The sequence below is a fragment of the Pinus tabuliformis genome, chromosome Q (genome assembly GCF_031772625.1).
Source record: "Pinus tabuliformis cultivar Carrire ecotype Pingquan chromosome Q, CPIR1, whole genome shotgun sequence".
Classification (NCBI taxonomy): Eukaryota; Viridiplantae; Streptophyta; class Pinopsida; order Pinales; family Pinaceae; genus Pinus; species Pinus tabuliformis.
This window is the reverse complement of record NC_142296.1, coordinates 1,306,299,555-1,306,326,553: the sequence shown is the minus strand read 5'-3', so window position 1 is coordinate 1,306,326,553 and position 26,999 is coordinate 1,306,299,555. Positions and strand designations below refer to the sequence as shown.

Genomic DNA, 26,999 nt, shown 5'->3' with positions numbered 1-26,999 from the left:
ATTTTGTTGATCTGGACAACTTAGGAATGGTGATAAGAGCTGCATGGGAGCAGCTGATACGTTGAAAATAGCAAGGCTGCGCAGAAAAGAGTTGAGGCAGGCAGCGGAATGAAGGAGATTGAGAGAGTGCTGAGGGCCGTCACTTGCGGAAAAAACAGGATGTAGATTTGCCTAGAAAATTTCAAAAAAATGCCCCTGTAACACAATGAAATCCTGAGCATTAGCAAGGAGCTGATCAAACCCTCAGAAATCTTCGAAAAACCCTGCAACTTGTAATGGAAGACAAACACCCAGAGAATATATGCAAATATTAAAACTAAAACCCTACAAACCAGTCAAAAAACTACAATATTTACATAATTATGGCTCTACAACAGCCAGATTTGTCAATAATCAAGTAATATTATCAGAATATCAGATTTACTATGAGATACTTCAGAAATTTCTCATGCATTCATAAAACAAACTTAAATGATAAAACCAGGATTGAAACTGGCTGGGCCTTGCAAGAAATTGCTTTGTGGGAGTTGGCTGGTTCAGCCGAGAACTTCCCCAAACGCCCACTGATTTCTTCAATAAGGGTTTCCTGCACAGCTTATTTCAACCGTCAATAAAGAGGGAAAAAACAGTACTAGATTCCAGATGCAATGGAGATACCTGCCATTATTTCAGAAATACTACTACCATTCAAACCCTAGTAAGTGAACAAGATACCTGTGTTCAACAATACTCTCAATCAAGCTATTACTAATGGCTGAAAAATAAAAATATGCAGAAAATAAAACAGCTCACAGCACTTCAGGAGAGTAACACCAGCAAGATTTCAACCCCAAAGTCTTTCTTTATTAGCACTAGAAAAAGTTTACAAGAGAGCTTTCTTCAGCACAAGACTCACAGATCAAATGATCTCAAATGACCCCTAGCACCCTATTTAAAGGAAAAATTCCCAACGGCTAGTTCGAGTGATCCATGTCAAAATGATCTCTACCGCCGATGAGGATCAAGATATCTCTTAATCTCATCCGTCGAATTTTTAATGCATTAAAAAATTGAAATTCTGCATTTATTTTCTCAAAAATATTATTATTTTATTATTTTTTAAGTTTTTTATTTTATTTTTATTTTTATTTTTATTCATTCATTTATTTATTTATTTTTAATTAATTAATTAATTAATTTATTTTTTTATATCTTTTATATATATATTCTTTTTTTTATTGTTTTTTATCTTTTCAATTTTTTAATTTTTAATTTTTAATTTATTTTTAAATGGATCCTCGAACTTAGCCTTTGGAAAAATCACATAGGACCTAGGACTTAGGAATTATGAAGGGATTAAAACATTTTCTAACCCTCAAGACACTTTACATCATGACTTTTACAATTGTACATCTCAAGGGGGAAAACCCATTTGACATAGACTCTCATAAACCACCCAATTCTGCGACACAACTATAATCTGGCAGATTAACACACTAGGATTCCTCTAAGATTCTAATGACAAATTCGTTCCGGCTTTGGGGTTAGGCTGAAGGAAAATTCTACCGATCATGGATCGGTGAGACAAAAAACCTTCCAGAACGTAGATTATCACTAGAAAATTAGGTCCACCTAGGCAATTTACATACATGACTCAACTCTGCTAAGATTATTTACAATTCACACATGCAGACTGGGTTTACAACATAAATTGATCAAGTCAACGATGACTGTCGAATGGCATGGACACATCAATCAAGCGCTATCCCTTTTGCAAAGAAAAGGGGGTGTACTGCTATGGGAAGTTGACACGTATTGGTCAACAGAGGGAAGCCGACTTATCACTTTTTGAGCCAAAAGGTACATTTCAAGAATTCAAATTTTCAACTTTAAAAAGTCTCAATGGGACTTTGACTCAAAATAAATTTTCCTTTGGCTCAAGCATTTATAAATATGCTTTACAATGATAAATACAATTACATCAAGTGACCAAATGTACATTATGAAGATTGACCATAGTTACAAATTCAACACAATTATGGTAATATACATCGACTCCAGGCATTAGGACGGACCCAAGGCCTAATCATCAAGCCGCACTCCAACCCTGAAGGTGTGTGAGTGAAAAACTCAACTAGTTATTCATCGCTGAAAAGTGAGAATAATTAGCTAAGTGAAAAAAAACACTCTAGAGTGTACTCACTTGATGATAGAGTCCCAAGTCGTTTAGGCTTGTTACAATAGTTCATCATATTGACGACATTTAATACAATTCCCCGCAGGGTTGCAAAATTTGAGAGAGAAAGAAGTAGAGAGAGGAGAGAGAAAAGGTCAACAGATGACTGTTGACTTTTGGAAAGATTTATGAGTGCCCTGTACATTGGGCCATGGAGTCTTCAGATTTTGCTTGGTGTGACCTAGTCGATAACACATCTCAAGACACTTTTTTTCTTGCTAAGTGGGTGGTGTGGAGTTTGGAGGGTTGTGCATTTTGGAAAGTCTTGTTTTGAGATGTGATGAGGTCAGCGTAGCGTCTTGGGCCTTCATAGTGTTTGTGGGACATTTGATTTGTGTGACTTTGTTTCCACTCTCCACAATTTTCAGGTCTTGGGTTTGCTCATTTTCAGGAGCATTTGGTTAGCTTGGAAAGTTGTTGCATGATTGGTGCAGTTGCATTAGAAGCGTAGCTAGGCTAGTCAATATTTAGCTTATTAGTTGATTTGGAGTTGGTGGGAGTAGGGGTTTGTATTGTACAGATGTCGTGCATTCAGGCACGGAAGCAGAGTTGGAAGGGCATTTTCTTTTAGCAAGATTTATGGGATACTGGATGACATTCATAGAAGGAGCGGCCTTTTGCTTAGGACTATGAGATTCTTACCATTGATCATCTCTTGATCATGAAATTCTGTGCCCTTATTATAGACTTTGAGTTGTTTAAGCTTAACACTGGTATGCCGGGGCCATTTTGGAGGGATTAGGGGTGGAGTTTTGGCCAACCATCGATGTAGTATGATTTCGATCATTTGTACGTGACTTTTCATCTGAGATCTTCTGTTTCTTTGATTCTTAACACTTGTTAGGCATCTAAGAACTTGACGGAGCATTGGGTGTGATGTATGCACAATGTTTGGATTGTACAACTTTCTTACAAGTTAAGTGTGTTTGCTTGGCTTGTCTTCTGCTGAGGGATTTTGTCTAGGGCCAGGTTGGCCAAGTTTTGTCTATTGGATGGCCTTTGTCTTGTTTGTGAGTGCTTGGAGATTGTTAAGCATATTTCCTAGGAATCCAAGTTTGCCAAGATGTTGTGCTGGCCTCATACAGTGTCAAAGACAAAACAAAACCAGCTAAGGTGTGGAATCCCCTAGACACTGGACCACCCATGTAGCAACCAAAATTTTGCCTTTGAGATGCAACATTGATCGAACCAGACCTTCCTCATCCTTGGAAATAGTGCATACAGCCCAAGGCACCAAAGGTAGACCTCTCTCACCACCATACTTCAACCACAGATAATCCTTCAGAAGTTGCTTTGTTTAGGGATGGCTGCGCTCTTGTTTGTGATGCTTTTTCTAGCCTTTGTTATTGCTTGCAAATAGTGGTGTTATTTGTTTTATGGAAGTTCAGCTGTAAAGCTGTTTTCAAGTGGGAGGTTAGCTCTGTTTGATGTGAAAGGATGAGGTACCAGCTTTTGGAAAAAGGAGCTTTGTTGATCAAGGATACCCAATCTTTGGATTGCATTGAGTACTCTGCTTTTATTTCTGCTTTAGTAGCTCACAGGAAGAGGTTATGAGGTTCATTGTATATAGTAATATACCCTCCTGTTTTCTGCATTTCTGATTGTAAATAATTTTCTGTAAATATAAAACCGTACTTTTCAAAAAAAATATCAAAGAGAAGTATTCATTATAATTGTAGTGAAAAATCACACATTGTGAAGAGTTTTTCTTATGCAGACACATGTAAAGGAGAATCATGCCATATGCTTCTATCTCATTGCTCTTAGGCGTTATTATGGTTTGAATCATATATATGATACTGTTTGGTCCATCTATTTTATTATTTGTTCAAGCAACAGAGTGAAGTTTTACCCCTAAACCATGTGCTTGTGTTCTGTGTGCAATTTATGTATTCTCTGTGTGGTATGCACTAACAAATTGGCTAACACAGTCATTGTGGCTTGAGAAACCTTATGTGGGTTGTAATGTGTTGAAACATTAGCATTGCAAAATAAAGTCTTGAGACATAAAGAACTTTTCATCTTCCATTTGGAACATCATCGATTTTACCAAAGGGAGTGGAATTGGAACTGTTAGCCAAAATGAGTTCTTTATTTGAGTTAAATTAAGTTTTCTCAATTGAGAATCTAGTATGTTGAGAAGTACACATCTGGAACGGCTCTCCAACCTTTCATCCAATTTTCTATTTTTTGTCATTGACTAGCTTTTTCAAAAAGTCAGATTGTTTGCAGTAATCTGGATTTATTTGCGTATTTTGTAATGGCTGCTCATTTTGTATATGAATTCATAAGGCAGAGATGAACCATTTTTTTCATTTGTGGTTTTTTTTCTTTGCAGGACTAAAATTCTTCGCCATGAGGCAGAGAAATTAAAATTGAATATGCGAGGTGATGGATATGTGCCAGTCAATGAATTGTTGAATTTGAAAATTAAAACTTTTACTGGAGTCCCATTGTGTTCTTATAATGTTGCTGATGTGAAGGAGGTATATTGGATTACCAAAGGGAATTTTTCATTTTTGCAATTCCTATTTCAGAAGAATATAATTCCTTAGTTCAGAGCAATACATGAATCTTTCACTTTTTAAGTAAAGGTATCTATAAGAAGAATGATCTGCAAACTGAATTTTATTAGTAAGGAACTTAACTGATAAAACACTTCTGGCAACTAGAAGACACTTTGAATGCTTGCTTTCACCTCTCTAGTGTGAATTTATTGTGCTGTAACTTGTAACATTGGTTCTCCAACTTAGTATACAAAATTCCCAATCATCAGTATGATTATTTATCTGTCAACACAACTTATAGTCGGTGAATGAAATTTTTATGCCATGGAACTGTAAGGTTTGGCGATCGGGTAGAATTTTTAGAAATTTATTGTTCCAAGAAGGGGTGTGTTGTAACTTACTGCAAAATGTGTTTTCAGCTGTCCAAAGAATAAATGAGCACAGAAGTTTGCAGTCATCTTCCAAGCCGCAAAATGACTCAAAGACTACATCGGACCCTCTCCATTGGAAAGTGCTCTGAACAAGCTTTCCAATGATATGTGGAAGTCCAAAAATGGACTCTTGGATCAAAAGATATGGTCTGCTGAAGTTCAAGGATTGAAGCCTTAGGAAGGAATATCGGAGGTCCGATTTATCGGAGATCGCACATCGGAGGTCTAGCGACATCAGGCATATCGGTGAGTGCACATCGGAGGTCTAGCGACATCAGGCATATCGGTGAGTGCACATCGGAGCATCAGGCATATCGGCAATCGTACATTGGAGCATCAGGCTTATCGGCGATCACACATCGGAGCATCGGGCATATCGGCAATTGGAGAATCAGAACTTCTTCAGGTGACAACCTTTAAAAAGTTGCAATATGGGTGAAGCACCGATAGTGTTAAAAACGATCGGGAATGCCAATAAAGGATTAACAAAGGATTTCATCGCAAAACCAAAGGTGGGTGGGCCCTTTTCTCTCTCCTCTAGTAGGACACGTGGCGGCATAAGATTGGTTTCGATAAAACTGCAGTGACATCTGACGTCAGCATGATGTGGCAGTACGAAAGGACACGTGGCAGGCAGTTTTGGCGTTTTGAGGGCCCTAAAGGGACAAATCTGGGTGACACGTGTCACCACTCATGAGGTGCCACGTGGAAGTGATGACGTCATATCGGAGATCGCATATTGGAGGTTGAGGATGTCGGCATTTTGTAACACTTGATACGTGATAAAGTTCTGATAAGGGGGCTCCGATATTAGGGCTAACACACGGTCAAGAAGAACTCAAAGAACCAACGACGTAAAGGTTGGGGCTAGGCACAAAGAGCTATTGACATATCGGAAGTGCAAAATATCGCAACTCCCATGTTAATTCACCAATTAAGAAACCTCTTGTTGACCACTACGTGTCAACTACCCATAGCAGTACACCCCCTTTTTTCGCAAAAGGGATAGCGCTTGATCGACATGTCCGTGCCATTCGATTATCATCATCAGCCTGATCATGTTATGCTATAAACCCAGTCTGCATGTGTAAATTGTAAATAATCTTAGTAGATCTGTGTCATGTATGTATTTGCCTAAGTAAACCTATTCTAGTGATGATCTACGTTCCGAAAGGTTTTTTGTCTCACCGACCCATGGTCAACAGAGTTTTCCTTCAGCTTAACCCCAAAGTCGGAGTGGATTTTGTCATTAGAGTCTTAGGGGAATCCTAGTGTGCTTCGAGTCTATGTAAAAGTAATTTGGAAATAATCCTAACTATTTGGTTAGGTTATTACAAACTGCTTGATCTGCTAGATTATATTTGTGTTGCAGAACTGGGTGGTCTATGAGGGTCTATGTCAAATGGGTTTTCCCCCTTTGAGATATAAAAATGTAAAAATCATGATGTAAAGTGTCTTAAGGGTTAGAAAATGTTTTATCCCCTCATAAGTCCTTAGCTCCTAGGTGATTTTTCCAAAGGCTAAGTTCGAGGGTCCCTTTAAGTAAAAAAATAAAATTAAAAAAATTAAAAAATATAAAATAAAAACAAAATAATAAAAATAAAATAAAATAAAATAAAGATAAAAAAATAAAAATAAAATAAAATAATGAAATAATAATAAGTCAAAGTTTTGAGGAAATAAATGCAAAATTTTAATTTTTTAATATATTAAAAAGCATTTGAAATTTCGACAGATGAGATTAAAAGAGATTTTGATCCTCATTGACAGTCGAGATCTCTTTGACATGGATCACTCGAACTAGCCGTTGGGAATTTGTTCTTTAAATAGGGTGTTAGGGGTCATTTGAGATATTCGATTTGTGAGTCTTGTGCTAAAGAAAGCTCTCTTGTAGTCATTTTTCATGTGCAATAAAGAAAGACTTTGGGGTTGAAATCTTGCTGGTGTTACTTTTCTGGAAATGCTTGTAAGATGTTTTATTTCTGTGCATGATTTTAATTTCAGCCATTGATGATAGCTTTATGGAGAGTGATTTTAAACACAGGTATCTTGTTTAGTCTCTAAGGTTTGAATGGTAGTTAAATTCCTGAATATGATGGTGGTATCTCCCTTAGATCTGGATTTTAGTATCATTTTCTCCTTCTTTGTTAATGGTTGAATAAGCTATGCAGGAAATCATTGATTTTGAGTTTACCGGGCATTCAGGGAAGTTCTCGGCTGAACCAACCAACTTCTAGATTACATTTTCTGAAGAGCCCAGCTGGTTTTGATCCTGGGCTTATCATTAGAATTTCTGTTGCGGATGCATGAAGGGTTTTCTGAAGCACCTCATATCGAACTTAAAATCTTAAAAAATATTTCTGTGGCATACTGACAAATCTGGCTATTTAGAGCCTTTAAACTGTGAATACTGTAATTATTTAGCTGGTTTTAGGGTTTTTAGTTTTGTTTCTTGCACATTTTATTTCTGGGTGTTCGGTTTTTGTTATTGCAGGTTGCAGGTTGGAAGAAAACATTTTGTCCGAAGCCAGATCTAGGCCCTGGAGGGTAAGATCTGGCCTCAGGATCAGCTCTGGCAAGAATATTTACTTCAGATCTGGAAATTTCTTGTGGGGTTTTCATCAAGGAAATCTGAAGCGAAAAGATTCAATTTTTTTTAAGGTTTCTGAAGAATCGTGGGGGTTTTCTAGGCTATCTATTTGTTGCCTGGGATTTCATTTTGATAGAAATTTTTGAATTTTTTTTTATGTTGTTGCATTCTGGGGTTTCATTTCATAGAAATTTTTTCGAATTTTTTTTTAAGACATGTTGGGGGATTGTTGTTTCGTCTCTTTCCACGGCCCCATATCTCCACGCTTCTCTCATCAAGCCACCTAAACTGTGGCTCTCAAACCTCAGCCTCATCCATCTACACGCTGCCTATTCCATTGCAACCATTCGAAATCCGTAGTCTTCCTTACCCATCTCGCTGCCTCATTTCCCTTCATCGTCCAGCTCCACACGCTGTGGCTCCACCTGCAAATACCCACATTCTCCTATCCCTACGCAGCCCCTTCACCATTCCACGCAACCTGCAAACAAAAGCTGAACCCTCAGCTTCTCTCACCGACCTGTGGCCATCCACTCCTTGCGTCCCTTCCTCATTACCTATCTAACCCCTTCCACGCATATCCATTCCCTTGCCACAGCCATATTTCTCCTTCAAAACAATTTACGCTGCTTTTTCTCTGTCGTCCAAGTCTTCAACCTACAAAAAAAAAAAAAAAAAAAAAAAAAAAAAAAAAAAAAAAAATCATTGCTGCCTATCCCAGTGTTTTTCCTCTTGGCTTTTCTTCATCTGTGCAGCTCTCAACCTCACCCAGATCCTTCCTGCGTAGCTGCCTACTGTTTATCGTACACTACCCAAATGCTGGCCCCAACCTGTGTCAATCCCTGCTCCATGCACTCCATTACAATTCCCCTTTACCCTGCTCTTTCACTTCCCCTCCTTTGTTGCGTCCATTCCAGCTCCCATGCAGCTTTTCTGTCATCCCATGTTGTCCATCTCAGATCAACTCACTAAACCCTTTCACGTTGCTCCAAATTTGTCCACGCAAGTGATTTGCCTATCCATTCCTCATTGCAGCCTCCACCTGCGTATTTCTTCTCCTTTCCGCGTACTTTCAAGCATTCTCCCATTGCAACTCCATACCTCATCCTCCATTCCATTGTTTAACCAGCGTATCCCATTCTTCTCCCTTCGCTCATCCAATTTTCTCCTCGCTGCTCCTCCACGCCTTTTGCTGTTTGATTCCGCGTGGCTCCTGCATCGAACAATCTCCATATCTCGTCGACTGCACCTGCACTGCATACATACATAATAGCCAAAACATTTCGATTTTTTGTGTGTACGAGCTAGGATCATATTTCGATTCTTTAGTTTTGGTTAATAAATTATACTCTGTGTATATATTTCTTTTAGTTAGGGGTTAGGGTTTAGATATATATCGATTTTCATTTTTGTTTTCTTTTTAGTTAGGTATATATATATATATATATATATATATATTTAGTTTATGAATTTAACTTAGGACTTCATAAAAGAAAAATAATAATAAACATTTGGATTTGATTTAGATTTAGATTTTTATTTTTATTTAGATTTTATATTTATTTAAATTTAGTTTTGTTTTAAATTTGACTTTAAAAATAATATTAAAAAAATATAAAAAATATAAAATATAAAAAAAGGGCATAAAACAGTTCCTTTTAGGTTTTTGATTAGGCTTTAGTTTAGATTAGATTTTAATTTTAGTTTTGTTATATTTTAATTTTAAATTTAGAACTTTATAGCATAAAAAAAAATAAAAATTAAAAAAATATAAAAATCAAAAAATCATAAAAAGTTTTTTTTGGGTTTTGGTTTGGTCTTATTTTAGAATTTAGTTTTTATTTTATTAAAAATAATTTTTTTTGAAATATTTTGTCACATTTAGTCTTGGCATATTCACTTAAGGATTTGTCGCATTTACAATTTTGGGTGTATCCTTTTCGCTAAGGCTAAAAGATTTTAAATGTGGGATTAATGTTTGTCATTTTTATATAGTCAAACACGCTTAAATTTTATCTAAAGATTAGCTATATGAAAGTGGTAACTGGTTAGCATTTAAATTTTATGGTTATTTAAAGCATTTGATCTTTTGAAGTTTAATTGCTAAAGCTTTGTGCATCTTTTGAATATCTTGCATCTGGTGAAATTAATCATTGCTTGGATTATATAATGCTCGTTACATGTTGGATATTTTGTAAATATTTTCACGCAATCATTAAATTACTTCATAAGTAGCAATACCTAATTAATTACTTGGTTTTCATTAATTCCATAAGGCACTGGTCTTAAGCATTTAAAGATCTAATCAAATTCTAAAATCGATCAAGTGCTTGTTTTCCCTTGTTGTGTCTCCCAAGCCAGCTGATTCACAACTGGTTCTTTTTTATCCCATAGGGTCTACCCCCCTTAGCCTGCTATAGGGAGACGACTTAAACGGAGAGATCGGGAATCAGGGTGACAACCCCTTGATTGAGCATTGTCGTGGTGCCTAGACACTTTGCGCGACAACACCTCCGATGAGTAAAAGCTCTGATATAACACTATTGCAATAATACAAGACATATTGGGCTCCGATAGTGTAATACAGAGAGTTATGAGATGGATGAGTCAACAACTGTGATTCCGCGACACCACTAAGGCCACCACAACTGATCGCTCCCAACTCTAGAAAGTGGGAAATTCAAGCTGTTAAGGGGAAAGCGACAGGCGAACCGGCCGAATAACTAAAGAGGAACATTGTGGCAGAGACGTGGCCTGATTAGAGGCCATCACAAGAATGGCAGGGAGATATTTTCCTCAACCATCATTCAATTTTCCTTATTTCTTTTATTATGTAATTTTTGCATTTTAAAGAAAGGAATCAAATTCTTTGTAATGATTTGGGCAACAAACCTTCGCACGCTAATACAGCTAGTCGATTAGATAGCTGGAGCTCGACTGAGATATTTTGTAATTTCTTTCAAAGCTCCCCTTCTCCTTATAAAAAGAGGGAAGAAACCCTTAACAAGGGTTTTGGAATTCTGCACCCAAGAGGCCTGAATTATGTGGTTCCACTTTGGTTCAATTTGCTTGTTCATGAGGTCCTTTGGCTGATACAATTGCTAAATGTAATGGACTGGTGATTTGGACTCCATCTTCAAGGATTAATGAAACTGTTTTGTTGATTCCAATCAAAGCAATGCACAATATGTTTCCCCTTTGTTTATCACTTCATGTATGTCTTTCCTCCTTTGAAATAGTGTAATGAAACTACTGGTATCACTCTCCTTATGGTTGTATGTTTGCTACTAAGTAGTAAAAAATACTTGTGTTAACTACATATTTACTTGTGTTATTTAATAGCCTACAGTACCTATATGTGCACAAATTTACTTATTGTTGTTTGGTGACAAATGTATTCATGAGGCATAGAGTTTGAGACCTTAATTCGTGCTCCACTCTTTCTGCATTTTCATCTCCTCACTCTTCCATATTTTTGCTGGATATTGTTGCTTAGGATTCTGTGTTTTGTCCAGCCCTCTACATCAATTCCCCTTCCTTACTTCCTTTTGTTCATCTATACTAAAACAACAATGTTAAGCTACCTATTGTTGTGTCTTGGCCACTAGAAGCAAGACATTTCTCTTTGAGATTAGCCATATTTACCCCCTTTTTGGTCTGATTCCCTAGGCATTGACCCCTTTCTCTTAACTCGTGGGTTGTCTCTAGGAGGCTTCTACATCTTCTGAAGCAATTGTGTGACAGGAGATAGAAAAATCTACAACATCTTTCTAGCGCCGTTGTTAGGGAACGAATCAAAATATTTTTCCCTGGGTATGACAATTTTTACATTCCCTCTGTCAGGTGAGCAAGGGAAGTGTGGGTTGAAGATCTCTCACCTTGGCGACTCCACTGTTTGAATATTATTGTAAACATCTTGGCGACTCCACTGTTTGAATCTTATTGTAAACACCTTAGCGACTCCACTGTCTATATCCTTATTTGGTCATCCTGGCTTTCAAGAGGCCTCATACTTGCTCTGATGCTAAACAACAGAAAACTTCAAAATGTCATTCTTGCATTCTTGGACAACAAATTTGCCCCACTGGATTTTTCTTCTGTTGCTGGTTATCCCCATCATGTCCCTTCAGTTCATGAATGGTATACCTTTTTGCCTAGATTCAGTGGAAACACAGATAGAAGGCTAGACTAGCACCTCAAAGATTTTCATGAATGCATGGAACAACTGGGTATTGTTTTTGAAGATGTGAAAATGAAATTTTTCATGTATTATTTAGAAGAAGATGCTAGAGTTTGGTACAAAACAATACCTTGTGGCAACATATCTTCCTTAAAGAGCTTTCACATAGCATTTAATCTTTTTTGCAAAAGATTATATCCACTAGGTGCTCTGTTTGAATATTGTTGTGCACATTTTAATGTTGAAAATATTTCTGAGGTTAATGATCCTACTGAAGATGTTTGTGGGGCTCAACTCCAAGAAAACATATACTTGCATCAAGAAGCACTACCCAACAATCCAGAAAGGGAAGGAGACATTATCTAGTTGCAAATAAACCCTCAGAGATCTTAATATTTCTGAGGTTAATGACCCTGCTGAAGATGTTTGTGGGGCTCAACTCCAAGAAAACATATACTTGCATCAAGAAGCACTACCCAACAATCAAGAAAGGGAAGGAGACATCAAGCTGCAAATAAACCCTCAGAGATCTTATTCTGCTGAATTTGATGATTCTCCTTCTTATGATGTGTATGACTCCGATGGGGAGTCGAGCGATGCAAAACCACAACAGTCTCAGTCATGGGAAGCTGCACAAAAAGAGGAGGCCCACCATGAGGTTAACAAGGAGGCTCCAGTTTACGATTCACATCCTTCACCTGGAGAACAAGTTCAAGAACCTTCTCCAATCTATGATTCAGATGATTCAGAGGAGTATAAGATGGTTGTAGACTTTCAAAGGGATTTGCTTACAAATAAGTGGGGAGAAGATGAACAACAACAACTTCTTCAAGAGGATCCAAAGTTGAAGAGCCAAGCAATGTCTGTGGCTACCTGTTGCAGAAAGATTCCTCCCTGGAAACTATTCAAGAAAGGGAGACAACTATAAATTTTTCTCATCAGTTCCATGATCCAGTAGCTGACTACATGGCATCTTTCTTTGGCCTGCAACAATATACATCAATTCCAAGGTATGTGTCAAATTTTTGGTCTGAAGTTCTTATGGGGTGCATGCCTATTTTAGTCATTGATTTTCAAGAACACAACCCAATTAGAAGGTTCACGGAGGAGATTAAAAGAGCTGAGCATCAACTACCAAGTTGGGGGCACATATCAAAATTTCTGTCCAAAGATTTTGTGGTACGTGCCTGTTTTAATTGTTGAATTTCAAGAGAACAATGGCATAAGGTCCAGTACTTTGATGTTGAGATGGTATCATTGGAAGGTTGACTTCACTTGGGTGAATTGAGCCTTGTACATAAGTAGGAGTTGTACATAAATAAGCTCACTAGGTGAGCATTTAATTTCCAGTTTCTAGAAGTGATAGTTCTGCATTTCAGTTTTATGAGGAAAAGACTCCCAACAAATAAAGTTCCATGGAGATTTTCTGGTTTTATAGGTTCATTATATTTTTGACTCCATGTCCAATGGTGAAGGCTATTAGTCTGCAGGTTCTCAGCACCTTGCTAGCAAGGCACTATCCCTAATTGGAGCCAATGTTGTCACTTACTGCAAAATGTGTTTTCAGCTGTCCAAAGAGTAAATGAGTAGAGAAGTTTGTAGTCATCTTCCATGTTGCAAAAGGACTCAAAGCATACATTGAACTCCCTCCATTGGAAAGTGCTCTGAAATTTGAACAAGTTTTCCAATGATATGTAGAAGTCCAAAAATAGACTCCTGGATCAAAAGATATGGTCTGCTGAAGTTCAAGGATTGAAGCCGTAGGAAGGAATACCGGAGGTCCGATATATCGAAGAACTTACATCAAAGGTCTAGCGACATCAGGCATATCGGCGATCGCACATTGGAACATCAGGCATATTGGCGATCGCACATCGGAGCATCAAGCATATCGGCAGTTGGAGAATCGAAACTTCTTAAGGTGACAACCTTTAAAAAGTTGCGATATGGGTGAAGCGCCGATAGTGTTAAAAACTGTCGGGAACGCCAATAAAGGATTAACAAAGGATTTCATTGCAAAACCAAAGGTGGGCAGGCCTTTTCCTCCCCCTTCTAGTAGGACACATGGTGACATATGATTGGTTTTGATAAAACTGCAGTGACATTTGACGTCAGCATGACTTGGCGGTATGAAAGGACACGTGGCAGGCAATTTTGGCATTTTGAGGGGCCTAAGGGGAAAAATCTGGGTGACACATGTCACCACTCGTGAGGTGCCACGTGGAAGTGATGATGTCATATCGGAGATTGCATATTTGAGGTTGAGGATGTCGGCACTTTGTAACACTTGATATGTGAAAAAGTTTCGATATAGGGGCTTTGATATCAGGGCTAACACATGGTTGAGAAGAACTCAAAGAACCAAAGGCGTAAAGGTTGGGGTTGGACACAAAGAGCTATCGGCATATTGGAAGTGCGAAATATCGCAACTCCCATGTTAATTCGCTGATTAAGAAGCTTCCGATGAGTAAAAGCTCTGATATAACATTATTGCAATAATACAAGACATATTGGGCTCCGATAGTGTAATACAAAGAGTTATGAGATGGATGAATCAACAACTGTGATTTTGCGACACCACTAAGGCCACCACAACTAATCGCTTCCAACTCTAGAAAGTGGGAAATTCAAGCTGTTAAGGGGAAAGTGACAGGTGAACCGATCGAATAACTAAAGAGGAACATTGTGGCAGAGATGTGGCCTGATTAGAGGCCATCACAGGAATGGCAGGGAGATATTTTCCTCAAACATCATTCAATTTTCCTTATTTCTTTTATTTTGTAATTTCTGCATTTTAAAGAAAGGAATCAAATCCTTTGTAATGATTTGGGCAACAGACCTTCGCACGCCGAGACAGCTAGTCGATCAGACAGCTGGAGCTCGGCTGAGATATTTTGTAACTGCTTTCAAAGCTCCCCCTCTCCTTATAAAAAGAGGGAAGAAACACTTAACAAGGGTTTTGAATTTTGCACCCAAGAGGCCTGAATTCTAGGGTTCCACTTTGGTTCAATTTGCTTGTTCATGAGGTCTTTGGTCTGATACAATTGCTAAATGTAATCGACTGGTGATTTGGACCAATGTTGCACGAAGCAGGGACGAAACGGGGACGTTTTTTGGAAGCGGGGATGCGGAAGCGTCATTTTCCAAAAATCTAGGAAGCGAAGCACCTGCGGAAGCGTCTGCTATATATATATATTTGTATTTTTTTGCATTTATACTCAAAACAAACATCCCAAATACCAAATTAGTTTTAGAAGACATGAAAACATGCATATTTTTGCATAAATCAAGATAGATATGGCGTCCTTGATTCCATTGTAGTTACTAGTATGTACATCAACCATCTATATTCTAGTAATTACAAACATACATCAAATTTTTAAGCATATTATAAAACATAAAAAATTTAAGCAAAAACATAGAGCATTTTATAATTTATCTAGGAAGTGAGCAACTGTCAACATTTGTCATGTCCAAAATTCAAATAATAATGTTTACAAAATATGTCACTTGGTCACCGCCAAGACAAAAAAGGTTCAAATTCACAAGCCTACAAGTCTAATGATTAATCTATGACAAAAGTAGTAAATTGTGAATATATCTACTAATCTCTCCTCCTTCCACCACGAAGAGAACGTGGCGGCGGGCCTCCACGTGGTGGCAATGAAGAAGATGGTGTCTGTGGAAGTTGTGGCAGTGGCACTGAAACTGATGAAGGTGAACCCCCTGCTGTTGGTGTTGAACCATGGAACCTAGGAACCAAGGGACCAGATGGGGGTGGCATATCAACATGATCATCATCATCCTGGAATCGCTCAAAAAATTCATACAAAAAAAAAACACTAGTTAACAAAAAAATTAAAAACATGAATTAGAGAAATGCTTTATAAGGAAAATTCATACCACAATGGACATACCTAGATAAGAGCATCCTCTAATTTCTCTAATCGCAACACTCCATCCTCCAAATTGGGCTCTTCTGGATTCTTGTCCCAAATCTTAAGGTCTTTATTAGTCTTTGCATCATCATAGTAATGGGACAACAATCGCAAGTTGTAATGAAAATAAACCAAGCTCTTTGCCCGGTCTTAACTCAACCTGTTCCTTTTAACACCGTGGATGAAAGAATAAGAGCTCCATCACCTCTCTGTAGAAGAAGTGTTTACCACTTGTGGTAGCACCCGCAATGCCAAAGTTTTTAGAAGTGGAGTAGCCCCTCCATGCATGTTCCACCACTCGAGAAGAAAAAGTCTCTCGATCTCTAATTGCATGCATGCTCCCAAATGGACCAGTGTTAAGCGTATAGTTGCTCAACTGTCTCCGTACCATGGCAGCCTCCTCCTCATCAGGGACTCAATGCAATCATATAATTTTTTTGAACCTCTTGATCTTGGTGTGGTTTTCTCCCGCTTCCCCACCAAGTGCTGGTGTTGAAAGCCATGATGGATGATAGTATTTAGGTGTCAGAACATATGCTAATGCATGCAATGGAACATTTAGCATTTCCCATCGGTTTTCCACCTCTGCACGAATATAATTGTACAAGGTGATATCTCTAGGTTCAACAATGTCTTTAATCTGCCCCAACATGCTATCCTTTTGCTCATACACCTCCCCAATTATTGGTCGATTTGAATCTCCAAACTTGATCATGTAATAAATTGGTTTGGTGAATTGCAAAACATATTTAACCTGTGACCAAAAGTACATGTCAAGAATAGTGTTCTTGGCTGCATTGGCACCATCTCTATCAGTGTTAATTTCATCCCATGTTTCAGCACACACCATATTAGTTAAAGCTTGTCTCACCTTCACTAGCCGCCTAAGGTGAGGTAATAATTGGCAAATCTTGTCTTTGCAAGTTTAAGCAACTGCAACTTGGAGTAAGTGCCATAGAAGTAGTTTACCCTTGTATGCCCTGTGATGAATTGAATGAGTTGCTTCCCTCTCCTGTAAAGCTCATTAATCCACCCACATTCTTTATGCTTCACAATATCATGCATCAAAAGGTTCAATGTGTGAACCAGACACCCAGACCAAAAGATGTGTGGATGAGTACGCTCAATAATTTTTCCTGCTGCCTTACAATTTGTTGCATTATCTGTGATCACTTGAATAACATTATTCAGACCAACATCTTTGATTGATTGCAATAGGAGATCTGCAATGTTTTGTGAAGATGCACTGGTGGAGGAGGAGTCATGACATGTAATAAATACTGCACCACTAGCAGAAACACCAAGAACATTCATCAAATGTTGGTTTCTAATATTTGTCCACCCATTTGATACAATGGATACCCCATAATCTACCCACTCATTTGTAAAACGTGTCAAAGCTCTTTGAACCTTTGCTTTTTCTCTTTCTAATAATACTGTTCTAGCTTTCTCATAGTTGGGGGACTTGTATCCTTTTGGGGCTTCATTGATGGCCTTTACCATTTCATGCCAATAGGGAGAATGAAGCACATTGAATGGTACACTGCAAGCACAAAGAAATCGAACTATCTTTCCATCCACATCATCCCTCCTAGCAACATTAAGGAAATCCCTTATTGCTATTTTACCTCCAGAGATTCCAGAAGTACCATGAGGAGATGAGCTACCAAATCTAGAGGTTGCACTTGATTCAGAATGAGTTTTTTGTTTCTTGCTTTTTTGTTATGCAACCTCCTCTATTTGGATGTATTTTCTTCTTTGTTCAGGTGAAATGTTTGGGCAAATTTGTATCCCCACAGTACCCTTTTTATCATCATTGTCCATCACCCCACAAAGATGCTTCCTCACATGGGTATATGAACCACTAAATGGTTTTCCTCCATGACAACTATGAGGGCACAAAAATTTGTAGCTTCCACCACCCTTTCCCCCTTCAAGTTTGGTCACATAGTTCCATAAGGGTGTTAATGCAGCTTTACCCTTTAGTGTTTCAGTTTCCCCTTCAGGTTCAACTTCATCCCCTTCCTCTTCAAATCCTTCCTCCTCATCATACATTAGGTCACTCATATTGGGACCACTGTCTTCTTGTGCTTCTTCCCTTCTATTCCTACTCCCCATTGCCATCATTAAAACGAAAAGTGGAATGATACATAGAAGCCAAAAGAATAGCATCTTGGAATATGGATATAGGTGTTGGACAACCTGCAAGTAAAGGAGCAAGCATAAACAATGGGAAAGAGTAGGAGAGGGAGGAGAAAAATACAAAAAAAATGTCAAAAAAATAAGGGAGTTTGGGGTTTGCACTTACCTCTTAAGCTCTTGTAGATGAAGTCCTCCAAGCTCCTGCTCCAAGCTCCTCCTCCTTCACTCCTCCAAACTCTCATCTCTTCTTTTCTCTTCACCAACTCTCATAAACTCAAAGTGAGTAAATGAGGGATGAATGGGGGCTTTAATCCCTTCATTCCTCACCCTAACCCAAGGTGGATCCACCCCCAACAAGCCAACTCACACAAAAAAAAAAATAAAATTAAAAAAACGGGTTTTTTTTGCTGTGCGGTGGGAAAAATGGAAGCGTGTACGGAATCATATGCAATCCGTACGATTTGGCCTCCGAAACGACGCGCTTTGTACGGCCAAAGCGCCATACGAAACACGCTTTGGAAAAAACGAAATGTGCTTCAGTCGCACGCTTCTCGAATTTCTAGGAAGCGTGTTTATCAGTGCGAAACGCGTTTTGGTTTTTTTGAAGCGCATTTCGGACGACGCTTCCTGAGCGCATCCGTACGGATCGCGTTTCGGGGTTTAGATCTACGGGGGGGGACATTTGCTACAACACTGATTTGGACTCCATCTTCAAGGATTAATGAAACTGTTTTTTTGATTCCAATCAGAGCAATGCACAGTATATTTCCCCTTTGTTTATCACTTCATGTATGTCTTTCATCCTTTGAAATAGTGTAATGAAGTTATTGGTATCACTCTCCTTATGGTTGTATGTTTGCTGCTAAGTAGGAAAAAGTACATGTGTTAAATGAGGCATAGAGTTTGAGACCTTAATTCATGCTCCACTCTTTCTGCATTTTCATCTCCTCACTCTTCCATATTTTCACTGGATATTGTTGCTTAGGATTCTGTGTTCTATCCAACCCTCTGCATCAATTCCCCTTCTTTCCTTCCTTTTGTTCATCTATACTACATCAACAATGTTAAGATGCCTATTGTTGTGTGTTGACCACCAGAACCAAGACATTTCTCTTTGAGATTAGCCATATTTACCCCCTAAGTATTTAGATATATGTGTTTGCTTGAGTTTACCTTGATGAAGGACTATTGAACCAAGCCCCTGAATTATTTCTTTTCAAGCTACGTGACATATGGAGTGTAGCTGAAAGCCCTATTGATAATCTTCAAAAACACTCCTCTCAGATGTTGTAGGCACTGACCCCTTTCTCTCAACCCGTGGGTTGTCTCTAGGAGGCTTCTACATCTCCTGAAGCAATTATGTGACAGGAGATAGAAAAAGCTACAACAGGGTGAATCGTCACTACAATGATTGTTTTGGTGGGAATCTTCTATTTAATTTGCATTACATGCCAAGGAGACGCTGGCTACAAAACAACTTTATGGAATAGTGGATACTTCATACAGGTTTGTTATCCCTTCAAGTATTAGTAACAATAGCTATGCATGTAGGCTCATAGCTAGGCCATGCAATTAGAATCATAAATCTTGCATCTGGGCATTTAAAAAGAATTCATACTATTTTTTCTTCAACACTTAAGTTTTTTCTTCCATATAAAGCATCATTGTAATTGTATTAAAATGTGTATAAAGGTGGCAACTAAGCAGCTCACATGTCCACCATACCCTTTTAGCTTATTGTTGTATGAGTTACTTGGCTAGAACCTTTCATTATAATTGTACATGTCACCACTCAAATTGTATGTTAGAATGGTTAAAGCTCTAACCTGTTGAATTTTGTAGCTATGGCCAGTCTTCATTATTTATATTTTAGCCCTTGTAATGTATAATGTAAATGTAAGACACGATCTTCATGTAATTTTCATTGATTAGCCCTTGAAAGAATATATATATATATATATATATATATATAAAACATGTTCATGTCGGATTTAAAAGAGAAAATTTTGAAATTTGAATTTTGAATTTTTGGCTTCAAGCTAGTCAAGTTGGTCCTCCCTCAAGTCAAGTCGGCTCGAATGAAGAGACAACCATTCATGAAGGAAAAACACTATATACAGAGTATTCAACCTCCACACAAAGCACCATTCAATCTCACACAAGCAAGACCATTTCTAGGCATTCAAGCGAAGGAGAAGAAGGACGACGAAGAAGGATGAGTTCGTCTCTATCCTCTATCTCTCTCTTTTGATCTCGCACGTGTTACTCTTTGAACAACAGTTTCTAGACAGGCCAAAATTCTAGGCATGGTGAAATTTTGGGCAGTTTCTAGGTAGCGTATTCTTGGTAGGCTGATATTCTTGGTAGGTCTGTGAGGGTTGAAGTTTGAAGTTTGAATTTTGACTTGTGATCAGATTGGATCATTATATTGTTTGTCATCCATCTTGATGCTTTCAAAGTGGAAAAAGCGGAGGAATCAACTCATGGGACTGTTTTTACTGGCGGGACCCAGTTTGGCAAAACAAGGTCTGAAACCATCTGAGAGCATTTTGAGGCATCAAATGACAGTTTTGGGGGTAAAACTTTGGTTCTTTAGTGTTGCACCTTCTAATGCTATTGTGCACACAAAGACCTCTCCAGTGGTGCAAGAATCACGTCAATCCAAGTCTGTATGCGAAAGTTATGCCACTCAAAAGTTGACCTCCCTGTTTTCACCACCATAATTCGAGAGGATTCCATGTCAACCCCCATTATTCATGAAAAAGAGGTTATTGATGTGATTATGATGTAAAAGACTCTAGAAGAGTCTATATTGTAACTTTGTTTAAGAGTTGAACTAGTCAAACCTAACCACTAGTAGGCTATTGAGCTGTGTTATAACCGGGCCACCGAGAGAAAAAGGGATTCCATTCTTTCGAGTGCATTTGTTCCATCGCTGATAAAAAATAGCCAAGAGGGAAAGGAGGAAGAGCACACAAAGACGATTTGTGCATTGTAGCAGCCCATGGGCCACAAGCCATACTTCTTTGTATCCATATTTCCGTTTAGAGAAAGAGTGCAGAGCGACCTCACCTTCCAACTGGGTTTTTCTCCTGAAAGGGTTTCCCAAAGCATATCTTGTGTTAAATGTGTGTGTGTGAGCTTTTATTTTTCTGTTCTTTATTTTTGGCATAATTTTCATGCACATGCATGCACTATTAACAGTAAATCTACAAATCCAGAAATCTAACAGAACTATAATAGTGTAGAATTTCAGATTTTAAATATACTATTATCAGATTTGTTGTGACGAACTGTCTAGTGGAATATCCATGGTAGTTTACAGATCAACTTGACTTGGCTTGACTAGAGGGCAGCTTGACCAGATTTGACCATTAGCTTGTTGGCATAGTTGACTAGCAACATTAGATGTATCTCTTGTTGAATTAAAGAACTTCTCTAAGGAAAAGGTTGCTAGATTTTCCCCCCAAGTGGGTTTTTCCAGAGTAAATCTTGTGTTCTCTTTGTGCATTGTGGTCTCTACTTTTGTTATGCTTTTATGGTGGTCTCTTCCTAGGAGCATCTCATCTATTGAGGTATTCTTTGATGGCTTTCTTAGAGATTTTCAAGTATGCCCTGCACTAAACATTCAAGAGGAAGCCTTCATTAAGCATCATGATGACCTTGGGAATCTAGATGATGAGCAGGAAGGAGGGTCCTCCCTAGGTCCACATGACGAAAAAGGTGATGAAGATAATTTTCAGAACACGTGTGATAGGGAGGATGAGTCTATGGAAAGTGAAGTTGAGGTTAACCCTACCTTTTCCGAGGGTATGATTTATGATAATCCACTCTTTGAAGACCTTGGAGAAGGTGATCCCATAGCCCCTTCAAACATTGATATCAATGATTACTTACATATTGAAGAAGGGAAATGGGAGGTTCATGAGAATTGTTTTGACAAGGTCCCTATCTATGACACTGATGATGATGATATCAATAGGACCCTTGTCTCTCCTCACAATCCTGGGGTTGTAGTTGAGTTGCATGTGGACCCTTTCCTCAACCCTTGTAATAAAATGATCATCATAAGAAAACTGCTTGTTGTGTTTGCCCATGTCGTCAGTCTCCCTTTCCTTCTAATCATGAACCTATGGTAGCCATAAAGCATGATATAAATGATAAGGACCATGATGGGGATGATATGCCTGAGGTTGCCATCCATCGAAGGTTTATGAGCTTGATTGTTGACATCTCTATCTTTTGGTTAGAGGAAAGGATATCGTGGAGTAGATTATATCCCTTTGTTCCATCATCCACTGTAATACTCCATGTGTGGTCATTTTATTTTCCCACCTCCCGCATTTGTGACCTCTCATATGGCCATTCTTGTTCACACCTCTAGACTTATTGCATAAGTAATCATATAGGCAAGAATTCTTATATACATCTGTTGTAGTTGCTGTAACAACCCCTCCAAAAATCCTGAAATCCTTAAATTTTTTGCGCCCCTGTATCGTGCGGAATCTCTTGCATCGTTGAGATCTGCTCAAGAGTTCACCAGTCCAGAAGAACCCGATCAAAGACTAAGTATTCGAGCTAAGTGTAGCTAGGTCGCTAGATTCTATCCAAAGTCAGTTAGTCGCAGATTTGAAGTGCGACTAAGTCTAAATCTTGCGACCGTTATGATTGTTGTGACCCATGCGACCCACAAGTCACATAGGTTGCAAATTCGCATTGGTCTCGCTTGCCCATCAATGCGACCATGCGACCCTTGCGACCTTGTGACTACCAGGTCGTAAGGTCGCATAGGTCACAAGGTTGCATAGACCTCTCTTGCCCATCAATGTGACCATGCTACCCATGCGACCTCACGACTGCCAAGTCGCAAGGTCACACTTTAGACCCATGCGACCTCACGACTGCCAAGTCGCAAGGTCGCACTTTAGACCCATGCGACCTTCGCACATGCGGCCAAATCTATAAATAGGGAAGTCACCCCTTTTCATTGTAACGACTCCTTTGGTCGCACAGAAGATGCAGAGGGTTTGCGACTTGGGCGCACGTGTGGTTTTGTCCAGGTAAGCGACCTTCCACTTTCCCGACAATCATGATTTTTTTGCAAGTGTCATTCCCTGTCTACCCGACCTTTTGCATCCCATTCTTAAGGGGTTTTTATCCCCTTTGCTTAGTTTTTTTACCTCAAACTCAGAAGAGTAGTTGCCCTGGCCCTGTTCATTCTTCCTTGACCAAACCATGGCCGTTCTTCGGTCCTAACCTTCCGGGTTTTGCCAGTAAGCCTTAACCACCTTGCCAAGAAGAATCCCAGACCACCTAAAGCCTCAGATTGTTTTCCTGGACCCTCCCAAAACCTAGGTCGCACGGCTTAAGGCCGCGATACCCATTTTCCTGCGACTTTGCGACATGCGACTTCGTTTCCACCTGCGACCATGCGACTTGCGACCTATATAACAGGTCGCTTAGTCGCACTTTTGGATTTGTGAATTTGCGACCTGTCTCCTTATGCGACTTGCCTATCAACTTCTGAAATTCCTTTTATTTTTGCAGTTTTGCTCGATTTTTCATGCCGTCTCTCTCATCGTGGGATTGTATTTTTGACATGCCAGGTGATGTGGACCTTGAGTGCATATCCATCTCCTCCTTCAAAGACAAGATGGCTCCCCAACCACTAAGGCTGCTCGCAAAGGCTCAAGAAGCGGTTCATGGGAGATCTACCAAGACGAGGAGCCACCCATCTTCAGGGACACAGCCTGCAACATCAATAAAACCACGAAACTCTCCTGGTACAACATCTACGAAGAGTTTTCGAAGCCAAACATACCGGAAACCCAGGAGGATTTCCCGGTATACATAAATGTCAAGAGGTCGAAGTTACACAAGATAACATCACACCCCTCGATCTTCCCATGCACAGAAACTATTGAATGGATCTTGCAAAATACAGATACGGATTCATGGACGATCAAGGACCATGCTGGAGCATCCATAACCACAATCTCCTTTGCAGATATTGTTTCCTACTACAAACTCTCAAAGAGACAGGTCACAGGAGGTTTTCAATACCAGGTGGCTCTCTGAGTTTGTGATCCCAGTGAAAGACATCCTAAGGGAATGGTGGCAAGACTTGTCAAAGTTCCGGGTCAGAACGGATCAGGCATACAAGACAGAGGGGTTGCGTAAGGTATATCAATTAATTGCCGCGATGATGTGCCGCTTATATGGTAAGGCAGACTGTGACGTATTTTATGGCACTTGGGTTCCTCTCATGTACGTTGTTGCCACCCGAGGAACTATTTTTAATTGGGCAAGCATTCTCACATCATCATTGAAAACAAACATAGCTATAGCCAAGCTCCTACAGCCAAAACAACCTCCGGAATTCTATATGGCTTCATACCTCCTAGACGCTGTCTGCACGAGATGCCAATTTGAGCATTGGAGCTGCAACTGGGATTCATCAGTGGCCGACCCCGTGCACCGCCACTACAAGGTTTTCTGGGACACAGCTTACAAAGGTATGATAGATGTAATTTCTGAATCTTTTATCGCCCCATTGTACCAACTGCTATTTGGGGAAGAACCACCATGCATGTCAAAGAGGGCTATGAAGACTGTGGTCAAGGTAGCACATTGGTTTCCCATTCAAGAAGGAACATTCATAAGAGTGTTCGGTACCCATAAGGTCCCCCATGCCCTACCCAGGTTTGTCACAGACAAAACGCTCCTGCGAGAGGTTTGCTACCAAATGACACAGGGCTTTTCAAGGGTATTGAACAAAGGCAAAAAGAAACCATGGCCCGCCTTCCCTCTCACCATCGGAGCATATGTGGTGGAGAATTTTAAACAAGTAGAGGCAAAGGTCGAGGCATTGAAGGGGAGCCATTTTGTGAGCCTCAACTACTAGACATATGATCCCGAGAAGGTCGTGGCCACCCACTGCAAAAAGGCAAAGTTCAGCTGGTCATATTCTCACACCTAGTAGGATCATGAGGATGGGGTAAAAAAATGTTATAACGCTATGAGGGAACTTAGCCCAAGCGAGCAGCAGGCCAGAGATGAGGAGCTCCTCGACGATTCCCAGGAAGATGTGAGCCTTAAAGAAAGAGATTCCACCATCAAGAAAAAACAACGCAAGGCACTGAGGAATCTGAGAAGCGAAAAGGGAAAGAGGTTGAAGATGTCTTGACTGACCACGAAGAGGAGGACATTAATGAAACATTGGAACAAAGGAACGCCACCTTGGCAAGGAAAAAGAAAGAGCTTAAGAGGCAGAGAGAGCTAGAGATCAAACAATCTCAAGATTCCAGCAACCAAGGCTAGCTCGAGAAAAGGAGGCGACATGAAGAGCGAGAAAAGGAGAAACAACTACAAGAAAAGTAGCAGGAAGAAAGAAGGGCGCAAGAAGAAGCAGAGAAGAAAAAACAGGAGGAAGAAAGAAGGGCGTAGGAAGAAGTAGAGAAGAGAAAACAAGAGGAAGAAAGGAGGGTGCAGGAAGAAGCAGAGAAGAGAAAACAGGAGGAGGAACACAAGGCTAGAGAAGAAGAGGAGAAAAGGAGATTAGAGCAAGAGTTGAAAAATATGGAAGACGAGCTAAAGAGGCAACAAGTGCTTGCAAATCAAGAGAGAAGCGACAGGAGGAAGAGCTAAGGAGGAACAAAGAAAATGAAACCTGGAAAGTGAACAAGGAGAAAATAGCAAAAAAGCCGAGCTGGGTATAGGGAAAAGTGAACTACCCCCATTGGATGTGCCTCCTTCTACTCCCCTCACTGGCGGACACCTCCCCTACAGGAACTGGGTTTCTCGGAGGGACAAGAAGAGGAGGTCCTAGATCTCACAAGGCTCACTTTTGACGAAGTTAGCCTCAAGATTGTGCAAGAAAGGAAAAAATATTGCGCTAGGAATCCAACTGAGCCTTTATCAGTCACCATGGCCAAGGAAATTGTGCCCAACATCATAGCAAACCCGTAGATGATCGCCTCGATCGGGACAACTTTCGTCGCCGCCACAGAACACAATGTGGCCCAGATGAGCAAGCAGATTACAGACCTTCAGAATAGGCTTTACGCATCTGAGCTAAGGGCCACCATAGCAGAGCAAGAGAGAAAGAAGGTAGAGGAAGAGAATGCGACACTCTGCTTAGTTCACCCGAGCGCAGCAAAATTTCAGGCAACAATCGAAGCAAAAACCGAGACCCTTGGGGAGGCCATGGCAATGGTCTACGAAGAGATGTCCAAACTGCATCACACAGTGGCCCCAATCGTGGCAATCCAAGCCCACACAAAAGAAAGAGTCGCGATGCTAAAGGAGGCTATGATTTCTCTAGATAAGATACATGAATGGTCCGTCAAGTACCCAGGAGCACCAGCAGTGGTCCCTAAGAAGGATTGGATCACCATGCAAAACGCCAAGGTTCAACTCCGCATCAAGATTTAATCTAAAGACAAATTGACCAAAGATGTGGACAGGGTATTAGCGTCCTACATGCATCTTTTCAGTGGCTTGGAATCTATGATCCAACTTCATGGGGTCCCTTCTATAGGAGAAGTTGGGCAGGTAAGGAGGCAGGATGAGATATCAAAGGAAGTACAGGCATTCATGGATACATATAAACAAGCAGCCCATGCAGAGGACATGCCAATCACCAAAGAAAATATCACATGTTATGTGGTAGAACCAGTGAGGATTTACACCAAACTGGTAACCTTGAATAACCAGGTGCATGCCAAACGGACCACCCTCATCCCGGACGTGCTCGAGTGCCTACATCGACATGATGGAGATTAGCCGCAGATCACTTCCATTGCAGCAAAATACAACCTATGACACACCTATTTGATAGAATAACTCGATCTAGACATCCCAGAACTTGCCATTGTTAAATTAATAAATTAGGTTGATAACTTATTTTTGTGATGTATGTACTTCGGTAGCATAGAACATTTTTGAATACGAAAGGTCATGTGGGATACCAAAAGTCATCAGGTAGATGAAGAGTC

At 39.7% G+C, this 26,999-nt stretch overlaps 1 protein-coding gene across 7 annotated transcripts in view; it reads left to right on the top strand.

Moving 5' to 3' along the window:
* Window positions 1-26,999, top strand: part of LOC149224631 (uncharacterized) — a 447,397-nt gene that overhangs the window by 123,727 nt on the left and 296,671 nt on the right. For all 7 annotated transcript variants that reach the window (XM_089386200.1, XM_089386201.1, XM_089386199.1 and 4 more), the window contains exon 2: window positions 4,554-4,701. In XM_089386200.1, coding sequence (XP_089242326.1) covers window positions 4,554-4,701 — 148 coding nt within the window. The remainder of the gene's footprint in view (window positions 1-4,553; window positions 4,702-26,999) is intronic.